This window comes from Sapajus apella, unplaced genomic scaffold, assembly GCF_009761245.1.
Source record: "Sapajus apella isolate SASKATOON/1434 unplaced genomic scaffold, GSC_monkey_1.0 scaffold124, whole genome shotgun sequence".
NCBI lineage: Eukaryota > Metazoa > Chordata > Mammalia > Primates > Cebidae > Sapajus > Sapajus apella.
This window is the reverse complement of record NW_022437064.1, coordinates 4027513-4049277: the sequence shown is the minus strand read 5'-3', so window position 1 is coordinate 4049277 and position 21765 is coordinate 4027513. Positions and strand designations below refer to the sequence as shown.

Here is a 21765-nt window from a genome sequence, read left to right as displayed (position 1 = left end):
AAAAAAAAAAAAAAAAAAAAAAAAAAAAAAAAGTCTCCAAAATCAGCATACATTTGTGTGTAAGTGAATAAGTTTTATATTTGCCTCTGCTAAATGTTTAAATGTCAGGGTTTGGCACAAAGGTTGTGAGGCTATAAACCCAGCCAAAAACATAGTAGTCTATCTGTGTGTGACTTTTTTTTTTTGACAAATAAGACTAATTTAAAATTGTTAGGTCAATAACAGCAGCTAAATCACCTAATTTATCAGAAAAATACCTATGTATTTAACCTTAAAGTTCTCACTTAGGTTTTCACCTGATGTTCAGACTTTAAAAATAGTTAACAAGGGTCAGACATGGTGGCTCGCGCCTGTAATCCCACCACTTTGGGAGGCCAAGGCGGGTAAATGACTTGAGGTCAGGAGTTTGAGACCAGCCTGGCTAACATAGTAAAACCCTGTCTTTGCTAAAAATACAAAAACGTAGCCAGGGACCGTGGTGTGTGCTTGTAGTTCTAGTTACTTAGGGGGCTGAGGCAGGAAAATTGTTTGAGCCCAGGAGGCCGAGGTTGCAGTGAGCCGGGATTGTGCCACTGTGCTCCAGTGGGCGGCAGAGGGAGACTTCGTCTCAAAAAAAAAGTTAACAAAGAAATAACTTTAAATAATGACTAGTTCTGGATAATATCTCAGTTTTCAAAAATTATCTAGATAACTGTTAAAAATTAAAAAGTATATGCAAATGAAATAAATGCTTATAAATGGACTTTTTGTGTAATATAAAATCTGAAAATTACTTTAAATTAAATAATAAATGCTGGATGTCTGAGTCATTTCTGATTACAAAAATTGTGATATAGGAAAACATATTTCTAAAATTGTGAAATGATTTCATCTATAAAATGCTTACATCTAACAGTTCAGGATTTCTTGCTTTCTAAGTTTCCATGAAAATTTAAGGTTACTAGGAATAAGAATGCTAATTCACATATAAATATATAATTGTATTCTCTCTTTTTTTTGAGGCAGTCTCACCCTGTTGTTCAGGCTAGAGTGCAGTGGGATGATCATGGCTCACCGCAGCCTCAACTTCCTGGGCTTAATTGATTCTTCCACATCACCCTCCCAAGTAGCTGGAACTACAGGCTTGTGCCATTAGAAACCTGCCTAATTTTTGTGCTTTTAGTAGAGGTGGGGTTTTGCCATGCTGCCCAGGCTGCTCTTGAACTCATAGGCTCAAGCAGTCTGCCCACCTCAGCTTCCCAAAGTGCTGGGATTACAGGTATGAGCCACTGTGCCTGGCCTGTATTCTTATTAAAAAATAATTTTATGTGATTTGTAGATTATTTTAAAGTTATTTATTCAAAAAAATAAAAAAAACAGTAACAGGAGAGAAATATAAAGAAAGTTATCAATATAAAAATATATTTAATAAAAGGGTTACTAAAAAATGAATAATTTCATATAAAAAAGGATCTTATGGTAAAATCTTGTCCTAAAATAAAATGACTGATTATTTTAAAAAGTTTAGAATAAGTCAAAAGCCCAAGCATGTCATAGTTGTTGTGTGTAAATCATAATAAGTTTCATGAAGAAGAATTTATTAAAAATTTTTTTGTATATGATTAAATTTGCTATAATTAAAAGATTACTTAGAATAGTCTAATATTATTTCCCTACATTAAAACAGTCTCTTTACAGTATCGATTTGCTCTTAATAAAATTAAAATAAATTTAACTTTTAATTTTATAATTTGTTTCTTTTGAAAACTTCTCACAATCATATGTCAGAAGTTCAACTTTTACTATGTCTCCCTGCTTTCAGCTTTGTTTCCCCTTGGACTGAGATAACTCTCTCCTTTAGCTTTTTTATTAGCTCTTGTAAGTTTTTTCCTCCAGTTCTTACTATTCTTATGGCCTGATACTAAAATGTTTTATCTTAAAGGTCTAGAAGTGAATGTTTTCCTCTACAACTTGATTCTGTACTCTTGGCTTTTCTTCATATGTTTAAATTTTTCAATGTAATCAGAAAATTTCTCATGCAGTTACTAAGAATTATGTATTCTCCTACTGTACACATAATCCTAAACACACTTTTCTTGTGTCTGATTAAATTCAAGTAGTTTTCCATCAGGTTTATTGAAATGGGCTTCTCATAAGGAAAAGCAGTCACACTGCAGGTTTTTCTTTCCCTTTCTGGTAACTGACTTAAGAAACAACATTTTACATTTTATCAACATAATTCTGATGTTGTCTTTATTAGGGTTTTAATTGCTTATATAAACTGAGATCTAACAAGGTTAAAGTTTTTACATCCATATATCCTTCTGTATTGCCTTTAAAGTCTTTTGATGATCTATTTGGCTAAATAAGCATTGTTTTACAATGACCTATGGTTCCATTTTAATCAAATGTTTTTAGGTCTTTAACATTTTTAACAAACATTTCGAAATTAAATTCTAAATTAAGTCTCTGACTTATTGCTGGGGCTTATCAAAACTATAAAAATTAATCACTGCAAGGTTATAAAATCTTCCTACAGCTTCAAGTCAGGTCATAAACTCCAGTATCACTACCTCCAGCTCCTTAAAAGAGTCCTTAGCAGGTGTTAGTAAATAATTCTTGTGCTGGTAAGCTACAGGGTATTGACCCTTGGTTTAGAGGGTTAGAGGTCATTGAAATCAAGTTCATACCGATAATTTAAATCTGCTCTGTAACCTAGGAACATAGCTTTTCCTAGTTGTAGAAACTTTTGGTGGGAGTGTAGGTAACTTTTCTTTTGGTGATTAAATAAATCCTTCTCTTTCCATTTGGATTCTCTAATATAATTCTGTTCCATAATTGAAAATGCCTTTCATGGTATAATAAGTCAGTTTAATAACAGAATATTCTAACTTTTAAGTCAGTGGTTTTCAACTTGAGAAATTAATTTTAAAGGTGTTGTCAGCGGGCCCCCAGCAAACAAGAATATCCTGGGTATGGCCCATTTGTTGGTATTAAAAAAGCAGTGAGACAACAACAACCCCCTCAGGAAATTCTAGCATATAGCTAGTGTTGAGAATCTCTGTACAAGAAAAATAAGGTTAATAGGCTAAATTTTAGTGTTTGTAAAAAAAAAAAAAGAGCCATGGAAGTGGAGTGATGGATGCGGCATGCTGCAGACTGCAGGTACCAATGTCAATTCAAAAGCAGGGCCTGAGGCGTTGAACACAGGTGAGCAGTGCCAGATATGGAGCCATTAATGCATGCATTTTCGATAATATCTAATGTTTATTGTGTGCTTAGTACCTGCAAGATACTGTTTTAAGCAGTTTGCATATATTATAATGAAACCGTTCAGAGAAGAATGACTGAGGAACAGCAGCCTGTGGCTCTCACCATAGGTCTTCCTGGGCCTTATTCTCTTATGGGGAATACACCAGTCATGTAAGAACCAAGGGGGAAGAACCAGCACAAAACTTACTTCTGGGAAGTATAGAATTTTATGCTTTATATCTTGCCTAGAGGAGGGCTTGGGAGCTAGGCTGAGTGAAGTTACAAGTAAAAGAAATAACATCACAGGTACCTCATGGCACTCACTAATGAAATAAGAAGAATCTAAAGGCAGATAATTCAGTTGATGAATTCTTTGGTCATTTCATTAAAAACAAAAGCAAACAAACAAAAAACAAAACTCCCAAACTCTGCTTAGTGTCTTTGAGTAAATACATATTAGGTGATTATTTGCTGATACTCTGAAGAATAAGCCTGGACACTCCAGCAAGGTGACTTTTCAATATACTGCCTGTATGTTGTGGCTGGCTCTTTATCCCACTTTTTGGAGTGGAATAGACAGTCCAGCTTCATTGGTGTGCAACCGGTGTAGTCACTGAGTGCTCTGTAGTCTGTCCTGAGTTGAGAATACATCTGAATGATACAACATTGTACTGTTCAGGGAAAAAAAGATGATTTAAATTTTGTGGTGTGTTATTTTTTGAAATATAGAAAATTTCAAACGTATAATTTGGACCTAATTTTGCAGCCTATTTATTGAGCTGTGATGGACAGAGCTGGGTTGTTTGCAGGTTGCTAGCCTTTCCCTGTTTTACTTTAATATGGGAGCATATGTGTTGCAGCTGTTAAGAAGCACCAGTCACCCTCTCTTATTTCTTCCTCTGAATCTGCCTATTCTATTTTTTTTCTGTGGGGGGAAGTCTCACTTCTCATTAAGCACAATTCTTTTAAAATGTTCATTTCTAAGTTTTCTCTTTATTTTTTGCTGAATTTCATATAGAATAATGAACAAATATTAATAACATTAATATTAAGGACTAATAGAAATAGTCATACATTAATAAACATTACATTTAATAGATTATTATATAATGTATGCTAAGTATTAACAAATATTATTGTTTATTATCATCTATAAATGTATTAAATATATCAATACATGCACATAGTTTATTAATTTTAAATATATACTGTTATGTAAAAGATACATGAATTAACAAATATTAATATTAATAACATGTATATAATGTATAAGATAGCTAAGCCAAACAGACGTTTATTCCTATTTATGCTAACTTTGGTTTAGAAAAAGTTTTATTTATTTTAGTTGGTTAATTCATCCCTTTATATCTTTTGCTACAGAATGCTGTCACTTAGTTAATGCACTTGGCATTTTATCTGATTTAAAAGTCAAAAGGAACATTTCTCTAGTTAATTAAAAATGAAGAAACCCCAAAAATTGTCTCCAAGAAACAGATATTGGAATTATCATGGAAAACAAAATTAGAAAATATTATCTCTAGACAAATAATATTGAGCTTTTTAAAGGGATCTCAAAAGAAAAATCAACATCTATAAATAATGCTGGTATGTCTTCTTATCACAAGAGAAGACTGAACTCACCAAAATATTGCTGGCATTTGGGGGGATACAGTCATGAGCAATGAAGGAAATGGAATATAGCTAAGGGAGTGGGAAATGATTGGTGGCTTACAGTTTTCCTCACCTGTCATCAATTTGAAAATATTAAGAAGGAATGATTATAGTTACCATAATAAACATAACCACTTTCCCCTATTATTTTACAGTCAAAGAATAAATTGAAAATATGATCCAAGAAAAAAATATGCATACCATGGTTTCAGATCCACCAGCACAGTCAAGGGCAAAATCCACACCTCCCTTGGTCAATTCAATGATAACCTCCTGGACAGGTTTATGTAGGTCTCTAGGATTGAGGCATTCAGTGGCTCCCAGGGCTTTAGCCTTTGCAAACTTCTCACTGTTGATGTCAACACCTATGATCCTGGAAGCTCCTGCCATTTTACAACCAATTACAGCAGAAAGACCCACGCCTCCTAGGCCAAAGACAGCACAAGTCGAACCAGGGGTGACCTGCAAGCGGGAAAATTATAAAGTAACTTCTAAAGCAGCTGGACCCACTTTTTTTCTTTTAAGGGGCAGGAGGAAGTAGAGACATGAACATATGAATTAAAGACTGCCTGTTATTAAACTCTATGATATAGCCAATGGAGGAAATCTGCTACTGTGAAAATGGATGCATTACTACCTAAATTTGGAGAATAATTTAATGTTCATTAAGCTTATCCACTCATAAGAAACAAGCAAAGTAAAAATAATTTATTTGTTTTACTTCTTCCCTTCGGCCTTATCAGAACAAAATTTGAAAACCCACACATTCTGAAGGGTTTATTGCTTTCCTTTTAAAATTGAATCACTAGTAATTTGACATCTATATTTCTAATAAGACCTCATTTGGTTGTATTAATATTGCAGTGATTTACTTGATCATACCAAATCACCAATTCATTTCAATGAAATGAAGTCCAATTTTTTTTTTTTTTTTGCATGGCATTGAAGGATTTTTATTGTCTGACCTCTGTTTAGCTTCCAGCTTCATCGCCATGATATTCCCAGTACAACTGCAAACATTGTTGCACTTTCTTCTCCTCACGCTGTAGTTGATGCTGTTCCCTCAGACTGATGTACTTTTCACCTTATTTTCTTTAATTAAAATATAACCTCTACTTCTAGGCCTGACTTCAAGGACATTCTATGAAACTTTTCTTGATTCTTCAATCAGAAATCAATGCTTATCTTTTTCCTTTTCCTGTATCATATAATTTATAACCTGCCTTGATTGTGTGTATATGTGTGTTTCTTTAAAAGACTGTAAATTTTATGAAGGCAGAGACTTTTTTTTTTTTTTTTTTTTTTTTTGAGATGGAGTCTCCTCTGTCAGCCAGGCGCAAATGCAGTGGTGCGATCTCGCCTCACTGCAACTTCCGCCTCCTGGGTCAAGCAATTCTCTGCCTCAGCCTCCTGAGTAGCTGGGATTACAGGCATCCACCACCACGCCAGGCTACTTTTTGTATTTTTAGTAGAGACAGGGTTTCACCATCTTGGCTGGGCTGGTCTTAAACTCCTGACCTCGCAATCTACCCACCTCGAACTCCCAAAGTGTTGGGATTACAGGCGTGAGCCACAGTGCCTGGCTGGCAGAGACTGTTTAAGTTCCACATTATTATCAAAGAGTCTTCTGTATGTACAGTCTTTTATAAATATTTGTTTCATTGCATTAAATGGAAATAATAGATAAGATGATAAGAAAAGATGCTGTAACTAGAATATGTTCTGCAGAATAGTATAGTGATAGAAAAATACTATATACATAGTATTTTCTAATGAGGTTGCATAACTGTTAGGCTTAAAACATAAACAAAAGGAAAAGAGAAAATGTGCTCAAGGTAAGTATTAATACATTCTAAATTGGAAACAAAATTACTAAACAACAGAGAAACTGCAATCTTTTCCTTATTTATATATAATATTACTTATGTACACTTCTGCCTTTTGCTACTCAGAGGAAATATATGTATTTTGCAAATAGTAAGAATATTGCTCTTACTGTGGCTTCTTTACTATAATATTGTAACACGTGTTCAGTAAGTTTCTCAATATATTTCTCCAGATTCTCTTTAAAAAGAGCCTGTGAGTCTCTTAGGAATGGAAATGCATGTTTCCCATCGCAGCAATGTTGTAACTAGTAGTTGAATTCTCAGGCCAGCTCACAACAGCATGTAAATAGAATATGCTGCACTACTTGTTTTATATAACTGGACTCCTGTGTGTAAAAGTGCCTTTGCTTGCAGAACTTAGGCAGGGTCACTAAAAATTGCCCCAGCAATTTGCAAATAGGGCTACATATAGTGGATGATTATCTATCTGCAAGTATCACCATTAGAGGACATTTCCACACTTCCAAAGGTCTCTGTGTAATTGGCAGTAAAGGATACAAGCAATTCAAAAAGAAATAGGAGTTCTGGTGATGCTGGTGTGTTCTCAATAATTATAGAGAGGTTGCTTCACTTTTCTTCCCAGAAGTAAGTTAAATTTTATTAAAACTCTTGCCATTTGGGCGGAATTACTGATACTTCACTTTCCTTAATTTCTTCCTGTCAGATTCATTTCTCTCTGAGTATCTCATGAGGTGGCTTAGCAGCTAGAATCTCTTCCTTAACAGTGGGAAGAACAGCTCCTGGAAATTTAAGTCAACTTTGACTGGATTTAAAAGAGAACTGTACAATTCTATTTCTGGATATATATCCAAAGGAAGCGAGATGTGCATACCCATGTTGAATGAAGCATTATTCACAATAGCCAAGATATGGAATCAATCCAAGTGTCCACAAATGATGAATAGATAAGAAAAATTGGTAGATATTATATACACAATGCAGTACTACTTAGGCTTTAAAAAATAAGAAAATCCTGTCATGGTGAAAACATGGGTGAACCTGGAGGACATTATGTTAGGTGAAATAAGCCAGGCACAGAAAGCCAGATACTGCATGATCTCAGTTATATGTGGAATCTAAAAAAGAGAGACTCACAGAAGCAGAGACTAGGATGGTGGTTACCAGAGTCTGCAGGAAGAGGGATAAATGAGGAATGGGATGATGTTGGTTAAAGGATATAAAGTTTCAGTTAGACAGGAGGAATAATTTCTGGGATTCCATTGTATCCAATGGTGACTATAATAACAATGTATATCAATCTGAAAATTGCTGAGAGAGTAGATTTTTAATCTTCTCACCACAAAAAGGTAAGTATATCAAGTGATGGATACATTATTAGCTTGATTTAATTATTCTACAATGTATACATATATCAAAACATCACATTGTACTTCATAAATATATAATTTTTTTTTCAATTAATAAGTAATTAAGAAAGAAAGCTGTAGCTGAATCTCTAGTGCTAATAGCTCTTAAAAGGACTGGAGGAGTAAAAGCGGATGGACTTCATGGAGCCCAGCAAAGGAAGACCTGAAGAGTGATCCTTCTTCCCCAAGTGTCCAGCGCTTTACAGCAGAAAACAGGCTTTGACTGCCACATGCGCATCTGCTATCAACTCCACCCTGCTGCCATTACCCTTCTCTGAAAGCCTCCAGATTGTAGTTTGGCTTCTAATACAATTTTTAAAATTTTAAATTAATGAGTAATTGTATGCATGAATACATTTTTAAAGGGAGATAACATGCTGATAGCGCAGAGTAGCATTTTTGTCTATGTGCCAGATAAAATTCTGAATGAAGACTCATACTCTGGTATCTTGGCTACTAGATCAACCTATTATTGTGGTGAGACTGACTTTGTTTCCTTGATGCTGAACAACTCTAGGTAACCCCAAAAAAAGGACATTTCTGGATTACAAAGCTGAAGACCAGGCCTTGCTAGGATGTTTTAAGGGTTTCACATGCACCTGGTTTTATTTATTTATTCATTGAAAAATTATCAAGCTCCTATTACGTGCCAGGCACAATTCCAGGCCCTGGAGCTATCACAGTGAACAACAGAGAGTTCTTTCCCTTAAGGAACAAATAGTATAACAGGACAAAAAAAGGGAGATTTCTCTATAGTGTGATAAGAATGAAGACAGAGTGGCGGTGGCTCGCGCCTGTAATCCCAGCACTTTGGGAGGTTGAGGGGAGGGCTGCTTGAGACTGGGAGTTCAAGACCTGGGCAGCATAGAGAGACCCTGTCTCTAAAAAAAATTTCAAAAATAGCCAGGCATGGTGGTGCATGCCTGTAATCTCAGCTACTTGGAGGGCTGAAGTTGGAAGTTTGCTTGAGCCCAGGAGTTCAAGGCTGCAGTGAGCCACGATCACGCCAGTGCACTCCAGCATGGGGAACAGAGTGAGCCCTTGTATCAAAAAAGAAAAAAAATATTTGGGGAAAACTGAGAGGAACACTCAAAGCATGCCTGAGAGCCTGAAGTAGATCTCTGAGAGGAAGCGATATCTAACTGGAGTCAGCCTGAAGGAGGTAGGGCAGTCTTCTCTGCACTGTTGCTGGAAGCCAAGTGTGGAAAGCCCGGAGACCACAGTGACTGAAGCCTGGAGACTCAGAGTGGAGCCAAGGGAACAGTGCACGGTGGAAAGGGAGAAGTAGGAAGTCACCATAGGCTACTGTGAAATTTGACTTCACCCTGAGGGGAAAATGAAAGAATGAAGGAAAAATGAAATCTTCAGACTTGTTGTTTGAAAGGCCACTCTGGCTCCATTTTGCAGTTTTGAGTCAGGAATAAAGATTAATGTCAGGGAGGTTCAAATAAGGAGGTTGTTTGAGATGTCCATTTGTGAGATCCCTCTTTGATATCTCTCTAGTTCTAGCTCAGATGGTTTGTAAGAGTTTCTAAATTTTAACATAGGATTCTAAGGACACATCTGGTCAACATCAGGGCTGCTACCAGAGACCCTCCTTTGAAGCCACAGAGGGACAGGATGGGAAGCAGAAATGAATTACTACTGATTGAGGGAGAGAAATCTGTAGCATCAGGGAGAAGACGTGGTTGTGTGAAGATGAAAATGAGTTTCTGTCATTTTTGTTGCCTTTTGACTGAGTCAGCTGTCCTAGGATGAGCATTCATCTTTAGGAGATGTATTTAAACAGGCTGTATTTAAATCAGGGATGATCTATAACCTAATATGTTAGTATAGCATAAGAACATACACTGGGAGCCAATTATATGCAGGCTACTGGGCCATATGTTTTACGTGTATAATCCGATTCTATTATCCTCATAAGTATTGTAGTAGATTATTCTAGAGGCATTAAATAACTAGCCTAAAATCACAGAGGTAGTAAATGACACAGCCAATGTTTGAAGATAACTAACTCTAGTTCGTCTGTATCCTACCTCCTAGTAACTGCTGTTTTTCACAAACTGTTTTACTATTTACCTTGGCATTGTTGATTGCAGCCCCATAGCCAGTTGAAAAACCACATCCAAGCAGACAAACTCTCTCTAAATTTGCATCATCATCTATTTTGACAAGATTAATATCTGACACCACAGTGTACTGAGAGAATGTACTGATTCCCAAGAAATGGTAAACTGGTTTTCCTTTGCAGGTAAACCTGCTGGTTTTGTCTTCCATTAGTTGTTGATCAGCAGCAGGATGTTTAAGATTACTAGAAAATTTTAAAAAGAGAGATATCAAAAAAGAGAAAGTATAATAAATGGAACACTCATCATTTTCCTACAAAACATATTGAGCATTATATATTTATCATGACAATTTACAAGACAGAAAAATTAGGGGAACAACATGACTTTTCACAAAATATAATTTCTTGGAAGTGTTTTAAAGGTAACAGCAATTGTTTTTGTAAAGTGACAGGGTCTCATTTTGTCACTCAGACTGGAGTGCAGGGAACAAACTTTTACTGAATGTTTTTTTGTGTTCCAGAAAAGCTTTTAAGGGCTTTATGTGTATTAACTTTAAAATTTTTTAAATTATGGAACATTTGAACATGTATAAAATTAGAAGGAATATCATTAAAAACCCCTGTGTATCCATGCCCCAGCTCCACTAACCATCAACTCATTGTTAATCATCTATTATTCCTCCACAATGCCTGCTCCCTCCCCCCACATTGGAATATTTAGAATCAAATCTCAGATACCACTATTTCATCTGTAAATACATTAATTAGCATGTATCTCTAAAGGATTCTTTTAGGTTTACATATTTGTTGTCTCTTAAATTATAGATCCCTTCTCTCTCTCTTTTTCCTCTTGCAGTTTACTTGTTGAAGAAATTGAATTGTCCTCATTCTGGATTTTGCTCATCACATTCCTGTAATCTGGTTGAACATATTTCTCTGTCCCTGTGTCCCCTCTTAAATTGGTAATTTTGGTCTAAACAGTTGATCTGATTCAGGTTTTATATTTTTGTGGTAATACTATATTATAGGTGGTGGTGTATATTTCATTTGGAATATCTAATTATCCCTGTTTTATGGCATTTATTAGAAAGAATTTATGGTCATTGTCTAAATCTATTATTTCATTAAACCTTTGCAAAAAAAATATTAGTTCTCTGACTACCTAGAACAAATCTATGAAGCAGACATTATTTTGATCCTCATAGATGAAAGAATTAAGGCACAGTAATAGATGTAAGAGTAGTACAGTTTTAGCTTCTTAAGTAACTGCTTTCAATTAGTGTTAAGGCCAAAAGGATCCTTCTGTAGTCTCAGTAAAGTAATGACAAGATGATTTAGCTTTTAGATTCCGGAGCCATACTGCCTGGGTTAAAAACCTGGCTCTAAGACTTATAACTATGTGGTCTTGGAGTAAATTACTTTACTGTGCCTTATTGTATCTCTCTCTCATCCCTGTAGAAGTAGCTATTATTCTGAATTTGGCATTTAGTATTTCAGTGATTGATTTATCTTTTACTACATGCACATATAACCATAAAAAATAGTATTTTTTTATGACATCTTACAACTTGCTTCAGCAACTTTCTTCTTTCCCTTAACATTACGTGTGTGAGATTGTTTTATGTTAATACATGTAGCTCAAGTTTAGCCATTTTCATTTTTATATAGTAGTCCATTGTGCTACTACATAGCAGTTTTAAAATTCATTCTCTTATGATGAACATTTGTGCTGTTTTAAATTGCTTACTATAGTAAACAATGTTGCAATAAACATTCCAGCACGTTTCTTTGTGTGCACTTGCAATAGTATCTTGTGCACACCTAGCATTAGAATTAGTAGGTGGAAAGTTTGCACCTCTTCAAGGCCATTTAGGTAATGTCAATATTCTTTCCAAAATATTCATTTGCATTTATATTAACTGTGTAGACTGCTTACCTGATTTTTCCACAAAAATTTGTGAGTGGACTCAGACAAAACTTGCATTTTCTACATTGAGGTGCATAAAGTGGAATTACTTTGTCACCTAGAAAGAAAGGCCATATGTTGGATGGTGCATAAGATGTTACTTACAACTTCTACCAGATAATTCAGTGGAAAACACATTTTCTTCATAGTATACATTTTATATTCAGCAGAAAATATAGGTGGCTATAATATTTAATTACCTTACAAGACTGCAGTTTCCACCAAGGATTGCACATATTGTATTTTTTTTAATTACTCTGCTGGGCAGTCAAGCAACAAATCTGTGTTGATATAATCAGACACAGAATTCTGGGACTTTGCTGGCATTGCAACTCTCTACATCATGACTATTGTTCATTGCATTTCCAAACATTGCGTATGAAACATAACATCCTTATATAATAGGAGAAGAGAACAATTATAGGCTAGGTATAAACTTTGTATCATTACCATGTTTCACCATTTAGATTCACTCTCAAATTCCACATTTTTCCACTTTTTACTAAATTCCAATTTAATTGTGGCTTCTTTCATGCCTGAGGTCTAATGATGTTAATTCACATTTGTTCAACATTTAATACATACCACACACCATTATAACTATTTGTATGTATTATTTCAGAACTTAATTCTCAGAAGAACTCTTTGAGATGAGGCCTATTTTTATTCACACTATAGAAAACAGAAATCTGAACTGAATCACAAAAAAGTGACATAACTGGCCAAGATCATCATAACTGTTAAGTGACAGAACTGGGGCTAAGGGGATTATATTGGCCAGATTCCTTCATTGACACAAAATTTTAGGAAGCAATTTTTTGTACAATCTTCTTTGGAATGGAAAGATACTAATATACCTCTAAGTTTGCAGCATTCTCATTAAAAGAGAAAAGAGTGGCATGGTTCATCTGGCCTGACAAATGAGGATTACATAGCCCATATTCCAGTATCTGGAGGACCTGTTGTAAAATATGGAGTAAATAGTTTCAGCTATTAGGATGCTTCATTTAGGTATTAGTTTTATCTTGCAAACTTCCAAAAAGACACTTCAGCTAACATTGGCATATGTATTTCTCAATTAAGCTACCTTTAAGTCCTCATTCTTTAGTTTGCTGTTAATGATAAAATAGTTTGCTGTTTTATGTAGAAGTTGTTATAACATGTCATTAAAAACCTTTTATTTTATGGAAGATACAGTGGCTCATACCTGTAATCCCAGTGCTTTGGGAGGCCAAGTGGGGGCAGCCAATATGGTGAAACCCTATCTCTACTAAAAATACAAAAATTAACTGGGTGTGGTGGCTCATGGCTGTAATCCCAGCTACTCCAGAGGCTAAGGCACAAGAATCCTGTGAATTCGGGTGCTGGAGTTCAAGATGGTGCCACAACACTCCAGCCTGGGCAACAGAGTGAGACTCTGTCTCAAAAAATAAAAATAAAATAAAAAAAGGCCTGGCACAGTAGCTCACACCTGTAATCCCAGCACTCTGGGAGACCAAGGTGGGTGGATCACTGGAGGTCAGGAGTTCAAGACCAGCTTGGCCAACATGGTAAAACACCATCTCTTCTAAAAATACAAAAGCCAGGTGTGGTGGCGTGTGCCTGTAGTCCCAGCTACTTGGGAGGTTGAGTCAGGAGAATTGCTTGAAACCAGAAGGCAGAGGCTGCAGTTAGCCCAGATTATGCCACTGCACTCCAGCCTGGCTGACAGAACAAGATTTTGTCTTTTTTTTTTTTCTTTTTTCTTTTTCTGTCTGATGAAACCCAAGAGAGTGTTTTAAGAGAAACAACGCCAATTCAAGATCCAAGATGGCCAAATAGGAACAGCTCCAGAGTGCAGTTCCCAGTGAGAACAGTGCAGAGGGTGAGTGGTCACAGCATTTCCAAACAAGTTTTTACTGCCCACAGACCAGGAGATTCCCGGGCCAAAATACGCCACGAGTTTTTCAGTGCGGCAGTTTCAGCTGGTGCCAAGTTGGCACACAGAAACTCACACAGGTCTGGGTGGCCATTTTGACTGGCGCCTGGAATGCCTGGGAGAGAGAGCCACCCATTCAACTGAAAGGGAAGGGGCTGAGACAGGGAGCGAGGCAATCTGGCTTGCTGGGTACCACCCCCACAAAACAAGCAATCTGAAATGCTCTGGATTGAGACTTTAGCAGCAAGCACAGCTGGACCCAGGACGGTCCAGCTCAGTGGGAGGAAGGGCATCCCACACTACCGAGGCAGTCTGCAGCTACTGCTGTTCACACAGCACCTGGGCAGAGCCTGCAGCAGCTCAGCAATAACTCTGCTGGCAGACTGTGACTAGACTACTCCGTGTGGGGCAAGAGATCTATGAAAAAATGCAGCAGCATGACAGGAACTTACAAATAAAGCTGACCTTCCTAGGACAGAGCACCTGGGAAAAGAATTGGTTATGAGTTCAGTGCAGTAGACTTAAAGGTACCTGCCCAGCAGCTCTGCACGAAACAACAGAGCTCCCAGCATAGCACTTGAGCTCCTATAAGTGACAGACTGTGTCCTCAAGCAGCTCCCCGGCCCCCATATGCCCAAAGAGACACCTGATAAAGGAGAGCTAAGGCTGACATCTGGGGGGTACCCTTCTGGGATGACTATAAGAGGAAGAAACCAGTGGTAACCCTTGCTGTTCTGCAGCCCCCGTGGGTGATCCTCAGGTGAGCAGGGTCCAGAGTGGACCTCCAGCAGTCCTGCAGCAGAGGGGCCTGACTGTTAGAAGGAAAACTAAGAAAAACGATCAAGGGGATATCACCACTGACTCCACAAATTACAATCAGAGATTACTGCAAACAACTCTAAGCACACAAACCAATAAAGCTGGAAGAAATGGATATCTTGCTGGACACTTGCACCCTCTGAAGCCTAAACCAGGAAGAAGTTGAAACCTTGAATAGACCAATAACAAGGGCTGAAGATAAGGCAGCAACTAATAGCCTACTAACCAAAAAAAGTCCAGGTTCAGACGGTTTCACAGCTGAATTCTACCAGACATACAAAGAGGAGCTGGTACCATTCCTTCTGAAACTATTCCAAACAATACAGAAAGAGGGAATCCTTCCCAAATCATTTTATGAGACCAACATCATCTTGATACCAAAACCCAGCAAAGACTCGACAAGAAAAGAAAATTTCAGGCCAATATCCATGATGAACATAGATGCAAAAATCTTCAATAAAATACTGGCAAACCAATTGCAACAGCACATCAAGAAGCTTATCCATCACAATCACGTAGGCTTCATGCCAGGGATGCAAGGCTGGTTCAACATACGCAAGTCTATAAATGTAATCCACCACATAAACAGAAATAAAGACAAAAACCACACGATTATCTCAAAAGATGCAGAGAAGGCCTTCGTCAAAATTCAACAGCCCTTCATGCTAAAAATTCTCAATAAACTAGGTATTGTAGGAACATATCTCAAAACAATAAAAGCTATTTATGATAAACCTACAGCCAATATCATACCAAATGGGCAGAAACTGGAAGCATTCCCTTTGAAATCTGGCACTAGACAAGGATGCCCTCTCTCACCACTCCTATTCAATATAGTATTGGAAGTTCTAGCCAGAGCAATTAGGCAAGGAAAAAATAAAATAAAATAAAATAAAGTGTATTCAATTATGAAAAGAGGGAGTCAAATTGTCTCTATTTGCAGATGACACGATTGTATATTTAGAAGACCCTATCATCTCAGCCCAAAATCTCCTTAAACTGATAAGCAGCTTAAGCAAAGTCTCCGGATACAAAATCAATGTACAAAAATCACAAGCATTTCTATACACCAATAACAAACTAACAGACAGCCAAATCATGAGCAAACTCCCATTCACAATTGCTACAAAGAGAATAAAATACCTGGGAATACAACTAACAAAGGAAGTAAAGGACCTCTTCAAGGAGAACTACAAACCACTGCTCAAGGAAATAAGAGAGGATGCAAACAGATGGAGAAACATTCCACGCTCATGCTTAGGAAGAATCAATATTGTGAAAATGGCCATACTGCCTAAAGTAATTTATAGATTCAACGCTATCCCCATCAAGCTACCGATGACCATATTCACAGAACTGGAAAAAACTACCTTAAACTTCATATGAAACCAAAGGAGAGCCTGCATAGCCAAGAAAATCCTAAGCAAAAAGAACAAAGCCGGAGGCAACACACTACCTGATTTCAAACTATACTACAAAGCTACAGTAATCAAAACAGCATGGTACTGGTACCAAAACAGAGTTATAGACCAATGGAACAGAACAGAGGCCTCGGAGGCAAAAGAACACATCTACAACCATCTGATCTTTGACAAGCCTGACAAAAACAAGCAATGGGGAAAGGATTCCCTGTTTAATAAATGGTGTTGGGAAAACTGGCTACCCATGTGCAGAAAGCAGAAACTGGACCCCTTCCTGACACCTTACACTAAAATTAACTCCAGATGGATTATAGACTTAAACAGAATACCTAACACCATAAAAACCCTCGAAGAAAACCTAGGCAATATCGTTCAGGACATAGGCATAGGCAAGGACTTCATGACTAAAACACGAAAAGCATTGACAACAAAAGCCAAAATAGACAAATGGGAACTAATTAAACACCAGAGCTTCCGCACAGCAAAAGAAATATTCATTAGAGTGAATTGGCAACCAACATAATGGGAAAAAATTTTTGCAATCTACCCATCTGACAAAGGTCTTGTATCCAGATTCTACAAAGAACTAAAACAGATTTACAAGAAAAAAACAAACCATTCAAAAGTGGGTGAAGGATATGAACAGACACTTTTCAAAAGAAGACATATATGAGGCCAACAAACATATGAAAAAATGCTCATCATCCCTGGTCATTAGAGAAATGCAAATCAAAACTACGTTGAGATAACATCTCATACCAGTTAGAATGGTGATCATTATAAAATCTGGAGACAACAGATGCTGGAGAGGATGTGGAGAAATAAGAACACTTTTACACTGTTGGTGGGAGTGTAAATTAGTTCAACCATTGTGGAACACAGTGTGGCGATTCCTCAACGATCTAGAAATAGAAATTCCATTTGACCCAGCAATCCCATTACTGGGTATATATTGAAAGGATTATTAAATCGTTCTACTATAAGGACACATGCACACGAATGTTCATTGCAGCACTGTTTATAATAGGAAAGACTTAGAACCAACCGAAATGCCCATTGGTAATAGACTGGACAGAGAAAATGTGGCATATATACACACCATGGAATACTATGCAGCCATCAAAAATGATGAGTTTGTGTCCTTTGTAGTGACTTGGATGAATCTGGAAACCATAATTCTCAGCAAACTGACACAAGAACAGAAAATCAAACACTGCATGTTCTCACTCATAGACGGGTGTTGAACAATGAGAACACATGGACATGGGGCGGGCGTACATTACACACAGAGGTCTGTGGGAGGGGACTAGGTGAGGGACAGTGGGGGGTAGGGAGTTGGGGAGGTCAGGTAGGGATAACCTGGGAATAAATGCCAGATATAGGTGACAGGGATGGAGGCAGCAAACCACATTGCCATATGTGTACCTATGCAACAATCCTGCATGATCTGTACATGTCCCCCAGAACCTAAAGTACAATTTAAAAAAATACACCTTTGATTTTATATTTAGGGGTATATGTGCAGTTTCATTATATAGGTATACTTGTGTCATGGGGGTTTGGTGTACAGATAATTTTGTCATCTGGGCACTAAGCATATTACCTGACAGTTATTTTTCTGAGCCTCTCCTTCCCTCCATCCTTCATCCTTAAGTAGGTCCCAGTGTCTGTCATTGCCCTATTTGTGTCCATGTGTTCTCATTATTTAGCTCCCACTTATAAGTGAGAACATTCAGTATTTCGTTTTCTGTTCCTGCAATAGTTTGCTAAGGCAAATGGCTGACAGCTTCATCCATATTTCTGCAAAGGACATGATCTTGTTCTTTTATAAAGTGTCATTTGTTAAACATGAAAGTTTCAGTTTAAGCTAACCTTGTAACTTTGCTTCAGAGGACAATTTCTAAGTGCTATATGTAAACAAAGTGACACGTTTCCCAGATTTTATTAGACAGTTCTGATTTCAAATATTCTGTCCCATTGCTAGACTGTGATAGATTGTGTGTCTCAGTTTTACTTTGGAAAAGATGGTCCCCCTTTGTAAATAGAGATCATTTATAGCATTCCAAGCCAGGACTCTATCAAGAATTATGTCTGAAATATTGTGACATTTATATTTTATCTGAATAAAATAAAATACCTGGTTTGAAGTTGGTCACTTCTGGCCCAATACTTTCCACAATCCCTGCAGCCTCATGGCCAATGATCACAGGGAAGGCTAGGCCCTCAAATTTAGAATCTATAACAGTGGCATCAGTATGGCACAGGGAAGTAGCAATGATCTACAAGGCAATCACAGACTTGAATTATTGAGTTGGATGTTACAGATAATATTAGGCACGATATCATTTTGAAGCTTTATAGCACTTCTAGAACTCAATAAAAGAATCCCCTTTTGAAAAAAAGAACACATAAAAATATACTAGGTTAGATTATTTTCTTCTTATAATGCATCTTTGTTTTCTATCTTTTATTGTTGTCAGAAAATCATAAGAGAGATAGGATTGGCAATTATTGCCTCCAGGAGAGGAAAAGCAAAAGGTAACAGGGCTTATTCAAATTTTGCTGAAATGAAGTTGAGGTAATATACCTTTTACAGTTGAAAGAGCAGTATCAAAAAAGGATTGTCTAAATTAATTACCAATGCATACCTATATTACTCTTCTTCAAGATTCTGTCCATGAGGATGTCCCATTCACTCTTAGGTACAGACACTTAATGTGGGGGTCCTCAGGGAAAATATGTCTAGCCAGCTTGGGAAAAATGGGGAAATGGTCCAAACTTGCCATCAGTGATCTCACTCCATTCTGTGCAGTCTGTTCTCCCTGTGACCTACTCCTGCCCCTTTCTCTGGGTACCCGGGACCCTGGGCAGCATGTCAGGCTTTTCTTCTTTCTTCTTTTAGATCAAATTTCTATCTTCCTTTTAATAACACTTTCAAATAATTGGCAATTGGAAAACAAACAAAAAAAACCTAACTAGTTCAAATCTAAAGTGAATTCTTTGTCTGATTTTTAGGATAAATTATTAATGTTAAGATCAATTAAATTTTAAGCCCGTCATTCGAAAATAACTAAAATAATGGATAATTTATTTCTTTTTGGGATAATATCTATTTGAAACTGAACCTAAAAATACAACTTCCCTGTACTAGAAACTCCAAGGCCTCTGAGTCATAGCACATAGGACAGAGGCCCGGTCTCCACTTAGGGCCCTGTCTCTTCCCACCCAGGGAAAGTCTCCACTCACCTGAATTCGAACTTCATGGGCCTTGGGGGGAGCGACTTCAACCTCTTCAATGCAGGGGGGCTTGCCTGCTTCCCAGGCGATGGCTGCTTTGCATTTAAGAACCTGAAAGAGAGAGAGAAAAGGAAGAAAGAGATAGAGATAGAGATTTTTACAGGGTTAGGGGTGGGAGAGAGGATATCATGAGAAAAACTTAGAATATATTGATACTACAATTTCATGACAAGGAGTTAAAGAGTTTGTGACTGGATCTTATAGATATTATTTTAAAGACAAGGGATTTTAATTAAAAATAAGAAGTTAAATTCTACATTATGGTCATTACGTTTTTTATTTCTTGAAAAAAAAAGGTGTATTTAAGTTTACCTTAGTATAATGCCTCAACTTTTCCCCTCTATAGCAGAGAGGAAACTCTATAAAGAGTTTATAGAGTTTGAATAGGGCAGATGGCCAAATTAATCAGTATGATAGAAATTAAATAAAAATTTGGTCTCTTTGCAAGAATTTGGGCAAAGACACATGAACAAAATTATGTATTTAGGATTCCATAATCCCAATTTTTTCTAGCCTCAAATTACATTTTTAATTTCAAATATAAGAAACATTGAAAGAAAGTAGAAAGAAACCAACCTATAATCTTCTAACACTACTATGCTTACTTTTTATACTTTTCCCAAAGTCTTTGACCACATGAATATCTATTTTTCAATAGTTACATAATTTTGAATTATGTTTTTGAATATTATTTATTTTATTTCAAATGAAGCATATATTAATTATAGGAAGTTTCAATATCCTAAGGCCTATCAAGTTTTTAAAGATATAAAAAATTCATCTGTAATTTCATCACTCACTTTATGCTTTTGATGCAAATTCTTTGAGTATCCCCAAATAAGATATATTGTATATAGTATTTTGTAATATACTTTTTCTACTTATTAATATGCTGTGAATATTTTCCCATATTCTCCTGCAATATTATTTGTAACATATGCATATTCTACTTTGTGGTTACAGCATAGTTACTTAAATCTCTCTACTTTTGGCCATTTAAATAATATTAATATTAACTGAAGACTCTTGTAATAAACATTTTGGCAATCCACAGTTAATTTCCCTAGAATAAATTCCTGGCGTTGGGGCCACTCATATCCTCTTGATCAACTGTAAGTCATTTTTTCCTGAGTTCCTAAAGGAAGCTTCTTGTAGCCACATATACAAAGACACAGAAAAGCACGAACTGAACAAAGACACAGATTATTTGCTTACTTTGCCCTTGGTGCTCATTTTTCTTTGAGAAACTTGTGTTGGAAGGTTCTTTCTGAGTTAAGAAGGCTTCCACTTTTACCCAGGGAGTTCTGTGTCCTATAATGAGCTGTCTTTGAATAAATACCACTCACGTTGCTTTATTCTCCAACCACTTTCTTTCCTTCTTTGTTACTGTAATTTACAACTCTGGCAGCCTCTGACGACGTCATTTGTACTATTGGACTTCAGCTGCAAATCCCATTGCTCCCAGTGAGCTCCAAGATTTTTTAAATTCTTTTTTTGTTTCTTTGAAAAATATAAAATAATAGAGAAAAGCCCATTAAACATATAAAAATGACTTAACAAATAATTATGAAGCAAAGGAAATTTTCACTCCTTAGAATCCCCCATTTAACTTACCTACCTCTCTCCTTCACAACCTGATAATAATTTCCTTGCATATTTAGTGGTTTACTACACTATTTATGCTTCTTTATACAATAGTTTAATCTAGCAAAGCCTTTTTATGGACTCATAGTGTATGTATTCTTTCATGTCATTTTTTTCTCCCCTCTACTCTATGTGAGAATCATTCACATTGCTTGTGGCTATAACTTATTTTCATTACTCTAGAATATTCCACTGTATGAATTGACCATAATTTACTCACCCATTTTTCTTTTCTTTTTTTGAGACGGAGTTTCACTCATGTTACCCAGGCTAGAGTGCAATGGCACGATCTTGGCTCACCGTAACCTCCGCCTCCTGGGTTCAGGCAATTCTCCTGCCTCAGCCTCCTGAGTAGCTGGGATTACAGGCACGCACCACCATGCCCAGCTAATTTTTTGTATTTTTAGTAGAGACGGGGTTTCACCATGTTGACCAGGATGGTCTCGATCTCTTGACCTCGTGATCCACCCGCCTCGG

At 36.7% G+C, this 21765-nt stretch overlaps 1 protein-coding gene across 1 annotated transcript in view; it reads right to left on the bottom strand.

Moving 5' to 3' along the window:
• ADH4 (alcohol dehydrogenase 4 (class II), pi polypeptide) overlaps positions 1 to 20989 on the bottom strand; it is a 25582-nt gene extending 4593 nt beyond the window's left edge. The window contains exons 1-6 of the mRNA XM_032261551.1: positions 20860 to 20989; positions 19594 to 19695; positions 18485 to 18626; positions 12160 to 12247; positions 10235 to 10466; positions 5104 to 5364 (exon numbers count right to left, since the gene is read on the bottom strand). Of these exons, the coding sequence (XP_032117442.1) occupies positions 5104 to 5364; positions 10235 to 10466; positions 12160 to 12247; positions 18485 to 18626; positions 19594 to 19695; positions 20860 to 20877 (843 nt within the window). The 5' untranslated portion in view covers positions 20878 to 20989. The remainder of the gene's footprint in view (positions 1 to 5103; positions 5365 to 10234; positions 10467 to 12159; positions 12248 to 18484; positions 18627 to 19593; positions 19696 to 20859) is intronic.
• Positions 20990 to 21765: the final 776 nt, after the last annotated feature.